This window comes from Coenobita brevimanus, chromosome 75 (assembly GCF_032717465.1).
Source record: "Coenobita brevimanus isolate Jiangsu-jjx chromosome 75, ASM3271746v2, whole genome shotgun sequence".
NCBI lineage: Eukaryota > Metazoa > Arthropoda > Malacostraca > Decapoda > Coenobitidae > Coenobita > Coenobita brevimanus.
Window position 1 is genome coordinate 3,110,001 of NC_137028.1, and position 12,500 is coordinate 3,122,500.

At 39.3% G+C, this 12,500-nt stretch overlaps 1 protein-coding gene and 1 non-coding gene across 2 annotated transcripts in view; one reads left to right on the forward strand and one right to left on the reverse strand.

Annotated features, from left to right (window-relative positions):
• Positions 1 to 12,500, forward strand: part of LOC145407989 (transmembrane and coiled-coil domain-containing protein 4-like) — a 68,395-nt gene that overhangs the window by 55,677 nt on the left and 218 nt on the right. The window contains exons 5-13 of the mRNA XM_080278792.1: positions 84 to 244; positions 1,828 to 1,908; positions 2,451 to 2,617; positions 4,811 to 4,928; positions 5,855 to 6,057; positions 6,305 to 6,401; positions 9,540 to 9,704; positions 11,708 to 11,841; positions 12,054 to 12,500. The exon at positions 12,054 to 12,500 is cut by the window's right edge and continues 218 nt beyond it. Coding sequence (XP_080134918.1) covers positions 84 to 244; positions 1,828 to 1,908; positions 2,451 to 2,617; positions 4,811 to 4,928; positions 5,855 to 6,057; positions 6,305 to 6,401; positions 9,540 to 9,704; positions 11,708 to 11,841; positions 12,054 to 12,500 — 1,573 coding nt within the window. The remainder of the gene's footprint in view (positions 1 to 83; positions 245 to 1,827; positions 1,909 to 2,450; positions 2,618 to 4,810; positions 4,929 to 5,854; positions 6,058 to 6,304; positions 6,402 to 9,539; positions 9,705 to 11,707; positions 11,842 to 12,053) is intronic.
• On the reverse strand, positions 7,031 to 7,149 carry LOC145408126 (5S ribosomal RNA). The gene has a single exon (XR_013898872.1). It is a non-coding gene; the product is annotated as a 5S ribosomal RNA (ribosomal RNA).

The window sequence follows — 12,500 nt, forward strand, 5'->3', positions numbered from 1 at the left end:
GTAGTGATGATGAGCAGTGTGATGAGATGGTACTTAGCAATGTTTGGTGAGTAGAAGACTAATAGTGTATTTGGTACCGTAAGGGAGGAGGAGCGTGAGCTGGCACGTAAGCAGCGCTATAAGAAGATAAAGCGATACACTGCCATCGGCTTGGCTACCATTGGAGGAGGTGCTGTGCTGGGGCTAACAGGAGGGCTAGCTGCACCCTTCATTGGGGCTGGACTTGGTACCATCATTGGTGCAGGTGTGTAATCTAACAAACTGTAATTTATGGATTTATGTTAGTGAAATTAATGCTTTTTTTTTTTTTTTCCCATTACACTTGTATATGTGCCTTTTTCATACTCAGGTAGCATCATTGAAATTCTGTTGATTGTTTTAGTTTTTTGTTGCATAATTGTATGATCCCTGAATCAGCGATAAGCCTGAGGTATTTGTTCTAAAGAGAAAAGCAAGCTTGAAGGTCCTAAATCACTCAGGGGCTCAGGTTAGCCACTTGGAATCTGGGCAGTATGAGAAGGGGAAGCAGTGAGTAGGAGGAAGATGGGTGTGTACAATGTTCAGAAAATACGAGGGGAAGGTCTGCTGGGATGACTTGTCATAAGAGTGATAGATGGAAGTATTATTGGAAAGGTAGAGAAGATGGGTTTTGGGGAATAGGCATATTATTGGTTTAAAGCTGAAATGGAAGTGTAATGAATGCGACAAAGCTCTCTGACAGAATAATGGGCTTAAACATTTATATTTGCTTATGTCCAAGAGTGCTAGATAATGAGGACAGATATCTTTTAAGATGGTTTAATGCAGTTGTGTTAGGGGTATATATGTTAGTGAGACTGGTACTGGGTAGTGACTGAAACGGAAATGTGGGGACACAGACCCTATGCTGTGAAGAGATGCGTGGAGTGGGGCTGTGGAACTAGGAACTTAGTAAGGTAGAATACTTAGTTTAAGAAGAGATAGTGTTGACTGATGACATATGAATCTGGTTATAACATTAACATAGGAATCTAGATGTGTCTCCCACCTCATAGCACAACACACTTACATCATTCACCTTACATTCACTACACAGATAATCTTTTGACAAAACCTTGACAGTAGATCTCAGGAAGCACCCAGCTGAAGTGGCTAGATTCCTACATTTCACCAGGTTAATATCCAGATGAGCCTGGGACCACAACAGCAGCAGCACTGAGACAACCCTTCCCTCATATGAAAGGAAAATTTTAATGTAAATGTTTGAGATATGCAGTGTTTTATGTTGTAGTAAAGAGGCAGACACACAAAGGTCTGAGCATACAGAGGTGTACATGACCAGGTGGATGTGTAGTGCTCCCTGAATGACAGAAGTGCAAGTGACAAAATTGCAGGTAAGCAGAGGAGAGGTCAGCTGGGATTTGAGTGTACCGGTACTGATTGATGTATAGGGGTAGATTGAGGTGATGTGGAATTTTGGACACAGTAAGGAAATGGAGAGTAGTAACTGGATGTAATCTAGGAGTGGAAATTTGAAGCAGAGAGCTCCGTGAGGTAGACTGAAAAGACTTGGGATGAGGTTCTACAAATTGATTTCATGGTTAAGGGACTAAACATAGATGCTGCCAGAGATTGTGTAGCACAAAGACTTACCATCAGGTAAACAAAACCAGCAAGTATGCACAAAACCTGTAAAAACAAAGTGAACATTTTGTGTAAATACTGAACAGAGTTCTGAAGGGGTGTAAAACCTTTTTTCTTCATGTTGCATTTATATTCATACTCATACCTAACATTTCATAATTGCTTTGTTTTAATACTGTAATTAGTTATTTTGTGTTATTACAGGAGGTGCAGCAGCCATTTCTTCGACAGCAGGGGTAGCAGTGGTTGGATCCATGTTTGGGGCAGCAGGAGCAGGCCTCACTGGTTGGTTGTATAACTGCACTTCACACACTGCCTCTCTCATATTTTCACTTAATTATATTGAACTCTGTTATCATTAGCATGGGAATCCTTTTAATACTGTACTTCTTTAATGATTTACTTTGCATACTGCAAGATTTATTTATTTTTTGTTTATATCTGAGGGGTGGTTGGGGTTATTGCTCACATAATGCCACTCAGGGATGAGAGGCTGGTCACTCTCATCTTAAATGTCAGGACCAACTTGCCTAGCCCCGGGCTCCTATGCTCCTCATGGAGCAACATAGGATTGGATGATGAATGAGTGAATGAATGTATTACTGTATTTGTGTATTTACTTTATTGACTGTAATAACATAACAAGAAAATATAAATGTACTGTACTGTATACAGAAACATATTGGTAAGGGTTCTAGAGAGCCTAATGAACTGACAAGAATACTCCCATGCAGTAATATGTACAGTACAGTACAGTATTATGTTTTGACTTGTATTTTTTCATTACTGTATATGGATTAAACCATTTTATATTTTATCTTTTCCAGGATACAAGATGCAGAAGAGAATAGGTGAAGTTGAGGAGTTTGCATTTGATTACCTAACAGAGGGTAGCCACCTGCATATTACAATTGCAGTGTCTGGATGGCTGACTAAAGAGGGCACAGAGGAGTTCAGTCAGCCGTGGCACCTCCTGTACCACTCTCGTGAACAGGCAAGTCTGCCTTCTTCACAATACAGTATATCATTAAATCATAAATGTAGAAAAGAAATAAAAATATGGGATATTTTGTTCTGATGAGGTTGTGGAGGAAATTGCTGAGCACTGCACTGTACTTGGTGTTCCTGGAATATCCCTGGAAACCTTTATGTTTAAGGAGTAAATCTCCTCCTGGTGGTGAAAAATTTCCTTAATTTATGTAAAAATAAATCCATGCTATGTCAAACCTTGTCACCCCAAACTTCAGCTTAACAAACAATCTTCAGACATATCAAACAAAGGATTAATTTATCTACATGATGTGGCCAATAGAGCAAACAAAAGGCAAATAAAAAGTAATTTTGCTTTTTTCCTATTGTTTATTATTGATTAAAAATATTTAATGCCTCTGGACAGTATCAAGGTACAGACAATATTGCCACACAAAATTGAATTTAAAGTGTGAACATGTATAATTCCATCGAGTATCCACCGAACAAGATAGAGTGTATGTTTAACCTGGTGTCATTATAGTCCCCCCCCAATAGACCTCGGCCAAATAGTAGCTCAATATATCATGTGTTTAGTGTAATGTAAAATGTAACTGTGCTGGATGGTTGTAGGAAGAAACATAACAGTGTATGAGGTTAACACAGATTGTGAAATACAGTAACCTCTCAAATAACACGAGGGTTAGGTTCCTGGAGAGGTCACGTTAGTAAAAAACGTGTTTTTTAAACATAATTTTCCCATAAGAAACAATAATGATATTGGGGGTTATGTTCCTGGACTCTGGGAAAGTATACCCATTTGGGGAGTTATGCTACTCTTAACTTAAAAGCAACAGTATTAATTTGAAGGAAAATCCACGTAAAAAACAAAAACAGTATATCTGGGGAGAAATAAACAATATTTGAGCCCTAGTTGGGCCGAAGCATTGTTTACTTCTCCCCAAATACATACTGTTTTTGTTTTTTACGTGGATTCTCTTTCAATTCTTCTTCATTCACAGCATTGTGAAAGTTCCTCAACATTATTAATGCATTAGTAGGTCATAAAAACACTAATGTAAAAGCATCATTTTTATTACAGTAAGTAGGTCACAAACAATAACAACACACAGCCTCACTTCATCTATGCATCACTCATCGTCTGCTGCTGTCCCTCCTTACCCCGTTACCCCACCTCCCGCCGCACCCCACCCTAAATTTGTTGTCCCTCCTCTCTCTGCTGTCCTTCCTCTTCCTCTGACTCCCGTGCTACTGGTGATGAAGATAACTCCCTTAAGTTTTCTGTCTTCTTCATGAAGAACTGCTCTATCTTGTTCTGAATGGTTCTCTTCTTTCTGTTCTGCAGCATCAAGTTGTAACAATTTAGATCTACCATCACTTTTCTGGCCAAATTTTGTCCGAAAATGAGGCAAATTGCTCAGAATGGGGCCAGACTTCATTTTCGAATATTATAGTTCGAATAAAACCAGTTTACGCAACAGACAAATAAAAAATTGTATTTATGCATAAACTGCCACACACGGTCTATCAGCTCGGGACTCTCCAAGGCGCGCGCGGCTAATTTGAAACGATCACTTACGTGTAAAGTCGCGTTAAATCGAGAAACCCTTGTTAGTTAAACAAATCTCCTTAAATATTTGCTCATGTTAAAACGAAAATGCTTTTTTTAAACTCGTGTTAGTTGAGAGGTAACTGTACAGGGTACTGCTGCAGTTCCCATGATATGTACATACACCTCATAGTTCCTGAATACACAGAATGGGAGGGCTACCATGTCATGTGGAAATGGGGGTTGTAAACCCCTGTTCCCTCATTTAAAGTTTTTCAAGTATAACTTGTACTTTAAAAATACTGATGGAAGATTATTGCATTGTGGGTATGGTGAAGTGATGCACACATTCCACCAATTCCTACCTCCCCTATGCTCGTAAGAGATGGCAAACATATGTCTGAGACAAGTGGTAAGATCCTTCTGACCTTCTAAAGTGTCAGACTAGTAATAATTGATTTGTTTCCCTTGTATTCAGTAAATATTGCATGTTTATAAAGGTGGGGTTTTGATTCCACAAATATATTTTATATGTACTTTATGTAAGTGTAAGATTTCATAAACAGTGTATTTTTAGAACATGCATATTATCACTGTTAATGTAAACTTAGCTCATTCTCTATCAATTTTTTTATTATCCCTTACCAGTACTGCCTGCGGTATGAGTCTCAATACCTACTGGAACTGGGTCAGGCTATGGACTATCTGCTGCAATTTGCTCTCTCCATGGCAGTCCAGGAAACACTCAAGTACACCATCCTTGCAGGTTGGCTTCAGTAGGTGGTAGGATTAAAAAGATTGGATACTGAGGGAAAATAAGTGGAAACATACAATACAAAAGTAGAGAATAAAGTGAAAGTGCAAGAAAGTGAAGGAGTATGGACTGAAGGGTAAAGACAGGTGATGAATTGCATGAGGAGATAATTAGTTTTATATATGGTGAACTTGACACTATTTTGAAAGGAAGAATGGTTAGTTTGGAGATGAAAAGATCTCTACGTGAAATTGTGCTGCATAAGACATGTGTAGGAGTGAAACCCGGGCTGTGAATGAAAGAACTTTCTAGACTTTGGGCTATAGAGATGAGTTTCCTCATAGCAACACATACTGTAGGTTGAATGCCAGTAAAGGTGTGTGAAAGTAATGGTGAGGGTAATGGTTGAAGAGAAAGTCTGTGTGGTGTGGAAGAAAAGAGATAGAGAGGGAAGAGGAAGGGAAATCACTCACAGAATAATGAATCATATAAGGATAAAGTAGCCTAAAGGTGGCTCTGTCAAACCTATTTCCTGTTAAGGGTTTCCCAGGAAGATTCAAGGCAGCAAAAGTTGATGATAATGGTATGGTGATGATGAACAGAAGAACTGGAATCAGTAAATCTTATCCCATGTAGCTGTAGTACAATGGTATCAGTAGCTGAGTAGAGCCAGTGTGCATTCAGACTAATTGAAAATAAGCTTACAACAGCAAAAATCATTTTGTGTGTTTCCTGAAGCATGCAGTGATTTCTCATTTCATTGTATTATCCTCCTGAAATATAATGACCTGGAGAGGGACATCTTCACATGGTGTCATCATTATAGTTGGTTCCACTGTTTGGTTATACTGTACAAAAGTCCCTCTACTCATTCCCTGTTAACTGAAAGGGCATCCTTCGCCTGAAGGAATTAAAAGTGTATTTGTCCTTTTTACTAGGCATCATTTCAGCCATTACTTGGCCAGCATCACTATTGACACTGGCCTCAGTGATTGACAACCCATGGGGTGTGTGTTGCCGTCGCTCTGCTCAAGTGGGAAAGCAGCTAGCAGAGGTGCTTATCGCAGGACAACATGGCCGCCGTCCTGTAACACTCATTGGCTTCTCACTTGGAGCACGAGTCATTTATTACTGTCTCCAGGTGATGTAATTACTCTCTTGTCCTCATACCATGTTGAAAGTCACTTTATTGGTAGTTTTCTACTGCAAATGAGTCAGCATTTGAGTGTTAACTGTTTATAGAGTAGTGACTGAGACTGACAAACAGTATGTAACTGAGATATGTGATATTTTGTGGTAGGAAGCATGTCATATAAATCTAAGAGTGTGTAGGATAATGCATGAGGCATTAGTGAGAGGAGTGATTAGATTTTTGTGTATTTGTACAGGAGCTGAGTCAGCGGTCAGGTAGCATAGGTATCATCCAGGATGCGATAATGCTGGGTGCTCCTGTGCCTGGCTATGCCAAGGAATGGCAGAAGTTCCGTGAGTTGAAATTTATATTTTTAGAGGTGAAAAAGTAAGGCAAGAGTAAAAAATTAAGAAAATGTTATGATGGGGAAAAGGATAGTGAGAGAAACAGGTGTGAAAAGGGTGAAATATATAAATATAAATATCTGTCTATCTATCTATTGCCAGATGCTATAATCCCGTAAGGGGTGGCCATTTGACTGAGTTATTTGTTTTACAGGGAGGGGCACTAACCCTCCACCAACCCACTTGTTGACACGTAGGGAGCACGTATGGTTATGTGGTTACCACCCAGCGCTGTAAATGGTTTCTTGGCTTACAGGAAACCATTTGGCTTGTCACACAATGTAAAGCCACCTGTAAAGGAAAGAAAAGCAGTAAGAAGTGACAGGAAAGATGGGAGAAATAGAAAGACAGGAGGGCAGGGACAGAAAAAGAATGATAAAGGCTAAGGAAGAAGTAGGCAGCACTACATCAAGTGAGTGGATGATGGTCACCACCACCTACCACAGTTTTTCATTCATTCATTCATTGCCAGACGCCATGTATCCCAGACGGGGTGGCCAAGGGCTTAGAGTTAATTGTTTTACAGGGAGGGGCACTAATCCTCTACCAACCCCACTTGACACGTAGAGAGAACGTTATGCCAACAGCATCTGGTGTTCCCAGGCGGTCACCCATCCAAGTACTAACCAGACCCAACATTGCTTAACTTCGCTGATCGGACGGGAAGCGGTGTACTCAACGTGCTATGGCCGTTGGCATATATTTATATATATATATATATATATATATATATATATACATACACACACAGGTAATCCCTTAATTCACACGAAGGTTACTTTCCCAGACCCTTTGCGTATGTGGTAAATTCGCGTATACGTTCTGCCCATGTGTGCACATAGTTACGCATGTGTATTAAGTATATTACATCTGAATAATAGTGTTTATGCACTACATACACCTTTTAAACTAGCATAAAGTATGAAAAACAACAAAAATATAAGAAATTTAACACTGAAAGCTGACAAACGTAGGCATATGTGGAGACACTTTAGCAGGCATGCCTTTGGCTCTATTGTGTCAGATAATTGAGGGATTATTGTCTGTGTAAATACATCATAAACTGTGTGTGTGTGTGTATGTATATATATATATATATATATATATATATATATATATATATATATATTGCGTTGAATTGCACCAAATTTTGTTAAATGATTCAGAATCTTTAGAGGAACAGTTGATTAATTTTTGGCCAAAAAAAAGGATATAGGTCATAAGTCAAGGGCAAAGTCAACTCAAATGTTTGTTATCCAGTTTGGTGTCTTTTTGTGTGTGGCAGTATTGGTAGGATTTATGTAACATGGAAAGAAGCAGTAAGGTATAACAAGTAAAATAAATCATTAGGAAAAGGTGTTAAGGGACGAATGGAAAAATGGAATACAAGGCATATTGCTGGTGGTGAATCGTCAGAGTACTTATGTTCATGACTGTAGTATTGCAGACACTAATATTGATCCACTTGCGGATCATAAATAATGAGACTATGAGCAGTGACCTTTGAAATCCAGTATTATGGTCATTAGAATCTAAAAACTTTTCAGAATATTACATAAAAGTTTCATAATTATTCAGTCAAAAAGTGCATCAATGTTACTGTCTGAAATTGTACAGTATATGTATATATGTATGTATTGAAGGTATTTATCTAATGTATCAGTATTTTTGCTCAATAACACAGCTGCAGACTAATTTTAATCTACCTTAAGCTTGCCTTATTGAAGTGAATTTAGATTTTTATGTGTGTGTAAACACTTGATAAAACACTTCTCATGCATAATGGATCCAGTGTTTTTGTGCGTCATTGAGCTCTTTATTTTGCCATAGTCGTCCCCTTCTAGTAAATTATAATTTAAATGAATCCCATAGCCTTGCTTTTCAGAGTTTCATGTTTTCTTCTTGCATTGTTGTCTTTTACATGATATTAAATCTCATAATTTCCTTCCTTCCTTCTATCAATTTTCTTGGCTGTCTTAGCTTGAGTGGCATGTATTTGTGCTATTACTGTTTTTTTACCTTGTCTTTTCCTCATGTACTTTTGCCATGCCCAGTATTTTTCAGTGTTTCCTGTTCACCAGGAAACCATTTACCATGCTGGGTGGTAACCATATAGCCAAATTATGCTGCTTGGTGGTTTAGGGTAATTAAGGCATTTCAATCAGATTGAGCTTGAGCAAGTTTATATCCAAGGGATGGTTGGGGTTTATTGCTCTCGTAATGCCACTCGGATGAGTGAGGCTGGTCACTCACATCTTAAATGTCAGGACCAACTTGCCCATCCCCAGCCTTCTATGCTCCTCATGGGGAGACGCAAGATTAGATGGTGATGATGATGTATCCTTCTCGTGTTAGGTGGTGGTGATCATCATCCACTCACATGATGTAGTGCTGCATACTTTTTCCTTCACCATTATCACTTTTTTTCTGTATCAGCCCTCCTCACTTCCTAGTTCTTGTCTTCCCTGTCACTTTTTGTTACTCATTTTTCCATTTCAGGTGGCTTTACATTGAGTGACAATCCTAATGGTTTCCTGTAAAATAGGAAGCCATTTGCAAAGCTGGGTGGTAACCATATAATGAACCCACATGTGTTCCCTACATGTCAACAAGTGGGTTGGTGGAGGGTTAATGCCCCTCCCCGTAAAACAACTAACTCAAAGACAAACGGCCACCCCTTACGGGATTGTGGCGTCTGGCGGTAGGTAGATAGATACTGTAAATAGTTTTGACCAAACTTGATGGAAGGATTGAGGGACCAGAAATATTGAATTATTCAGTTTTGAGAACAATCAGTCCAAGATAAAGCTTAATGGCTGAGGTCAAGAGTTCAGCCTTTTAATGCAAGCAGGTTAGAGATTCTTTGGATCAAACTTGGTGGATGAGTAAAAGGTTATTCTAGGATGAAATTACTCTTGTTTTCATAACAGTAGGTCAAAAGTCAAGGTCACAGGGTAAGATCAGTTTAAACACAGGAACCTGATAACAGGTCACAGTAGCAGTGATATAGTGCATGTTATTCTGACTGTGGCATTGAGGACAATATATGTCATTAGACGGAAGAGTTTAGTATTCTTGTATATGTAGGGCGGATTGTGTCAGGACGCATCATCAATGGGTACTGCCAGAGTGATTGGCTGCTGCGATTCCTCTACCGTTCATCCTCAGGCTCCCTGCGTATTGCTGGATTAATGCCAATAGACTGGCAGGATCGTCGTATGTTCAACTTCGATCTTTCTGAGATTGTTGCTGGTAAATATCTTGAGCTTCACTGTACTGTATGTGGTTTATTGATACCATATCTAAAAAGAGTTTCAAAAATTTTATTAGCCTCATTTGGTGCTCTTTTATTGTTGATACATAATCTTTTCAACTCAGTTATTAATTGCTTATTTTTACTGTTGGATAAGTATTTGAATCGTATAATATAGTAATGCCACGCATTATTGAGTCATGACGGAATATTGATTTGTGACAATTACCCATGGTAAATATGTCTTACAGTTCAAGCCTTTCATGATTCTTATCTTAGTATGAAGAAAATTTGACAAAACAGGCTTGAGTTGATTCATGACATTGGTAGGGGAACAAGGAGGTTGCATGAGCTGGAGCTTGCCTGCTCTGTCAAGTAGTCAGAGGATATCTATCTCACAAAAGCAGATGTTCCTAGTATGATGAGAGGTACAGTGGACTTACATGGGCTTATCAAAGGTCTCTGCTGTTGACTGGGTGTAGAAGGGGCACACAATAGAAAACTGAGATACTGTAATATTTTTTATTCATCTGTGGTAAGGATTTCACCTGGTGTGAGAGCTGTCTAGATATGCCATGTTACTTGACATCCCTTAAATATGCACATCTGTGTCTATAGTTTAGTCTTTTTAAAGGGCCATTTAAGAACTTTCATTAGGGAGGTGACAAGCCCAGGAATTGAATCAAGACTTAGACCTGTCCATATACAGTGTCACCCATCTTGCAAAGGAGGGAACCAGAAAGAAGATACACACAGGTTAAAAAGAACTGAGTCTGTCAAAAAGTATGGTCCAAAGTATGGTGTAGGAGGAAGAAACTACTAGAACCTGAGCTAAATCCCAAATAGGAAATTAAGAAGATTATGCAGACAGTAATGAAGGAATGATGAACAGATAACCCAGGGCACCAGCCAGCTGTACTGTAGTAACTCAAGAATAAATCTAATAAATTAGGTGCTTGTTGAACCCTAGGTGAAGCAGTGTCTCATGATTCAGACCAAACTGGCACCAGATAAGTCAGTATTCTCATAACATGCAAAGGTACAAGTAAATTTAAACAAAAGGTAGTTACTAAGATGTCCTCAGAATAATTGTGCAGAAGAAGCCATGGTAGGGGAAAAAAGGAGAGAAGAGAAGCAGTACCAGTCTGCTGACCTGGTAATTTCTCCTTGAACTATTGTAGCATAAAGATCCTCCCATCCTTAAAGTGGTGCTGGAGAGAGATTCCTTCATTTGTTGGCACTGTCTTGGCACTGGTATTACTATGCAGTCCATTGTCTGTTTACATAACCATCCTTCAGCTCCATCTGTATCCTCCAAAGGTAGATTGGCAAACTGCAAAAGAAGGACAACTTCAGCTTGCAGTCCATCAGGTTCACATTGAGATCAGCCTGGAGCCAGGACAGGAACAACAACAACAACAACCTTCAACTGAATGGGAATCCAGAGCAGCTCAGATATAAACTTACAACATATGTAGAATCAGAGTGGATGGAAATCAGATGGCAGAACCCAGATGCAGCACTACACAATTAACTAAGCTGTGGAATGAAGCAAAGTGTGGTTTGCTGAAGTATGAAGTCATGAGACAATAAAGTAAAAATCCTGATCAGCACAAGGTGGCAATGTATGGTCCTAAGAAACTCAACATGACCCATTCATTTCATATTCTTGTACTTTTCAGGTGCTTCATGGACTACTTAGATTATTTTCTTTTAATGTTTCACTGAATTAGCATGGCAGAGTGTAAGTGCCTAACTTCCTGACAGAATCATTGGCTTACATGATGACTTCATATTATCGTATATCACAAAAGATATGATGGCTTGTGGCTCAACCAGGTTATTATCAGGTGCCATAACATTTCCTAGGAGTGAAAACTTTAGAGACTCTCATTTACAAAAGCAGATATTGCTTGAAAGTTCATGGCTTTTGTCTTCTCTATTACAGTAGTTTGCAGGATCTTATATGGATGTGCAGACTGTTATTTTATCACTAAATTAGGTCACATGGACTATGCCAAGAAGATGGATGTGATATTGCGATTACTAGGAATTCGCACCCGAGATCCCATCAATAACCAGGACCCCAGGGTGAAGAAGAGTGCATCTGATTACCCTGGCTTTACATCCAAACTGGTCAGTGGCCTTTTGAAGAATAATGTGTCCTTTGTGTTCTTAAGTTCATTTTCATATATTTTTATTACAAAAGTTGGCTAGTCCATTGGAATTAGGCTATTTGTGTTTGAAATATGATACGTGATGCAAGTACTGTACTGTACAAGTGAAACACCTGAGTTTCAGAATTCCTGAGCCCAGATCACATAGATAGCTACTTTTCATTTTCCCAGGATGCTGCAAACCTCCGCCGCTGTGCCTCTGACAGCAACCTCCTGTGTGGCCACGATGCTACCATGACCCGGTCATATTCCTCAGACCACCTACTCATGTCTCGTACTAGCTCCTTCTTGGACCAAACCACAAACACAATTGCTGGAGAGGATAATACTAGACACAAATCTCTCTCATCTTATGATTACAATAAGAAGAGTGGTTCTCAGAAAAATTTGGGGTCCCAGTCACTGAAGTCCCGTGCTCATAGCGATCAGCAAATTGATCGTACACATAGCTTTGAAGAGAAAGACATCAAGGAGCAAGCATCATCATCAAAATCATACTTTGGGGATTTCTTTTCTCGCAGGCCTGCCACTCCACCTATCACCAAAGATATTCAGGCTCGTCCTCAGGACAAATTCAAGCGCCGGACTGTTTCCTCTGGCAATCTTTTCCCTCCAAGG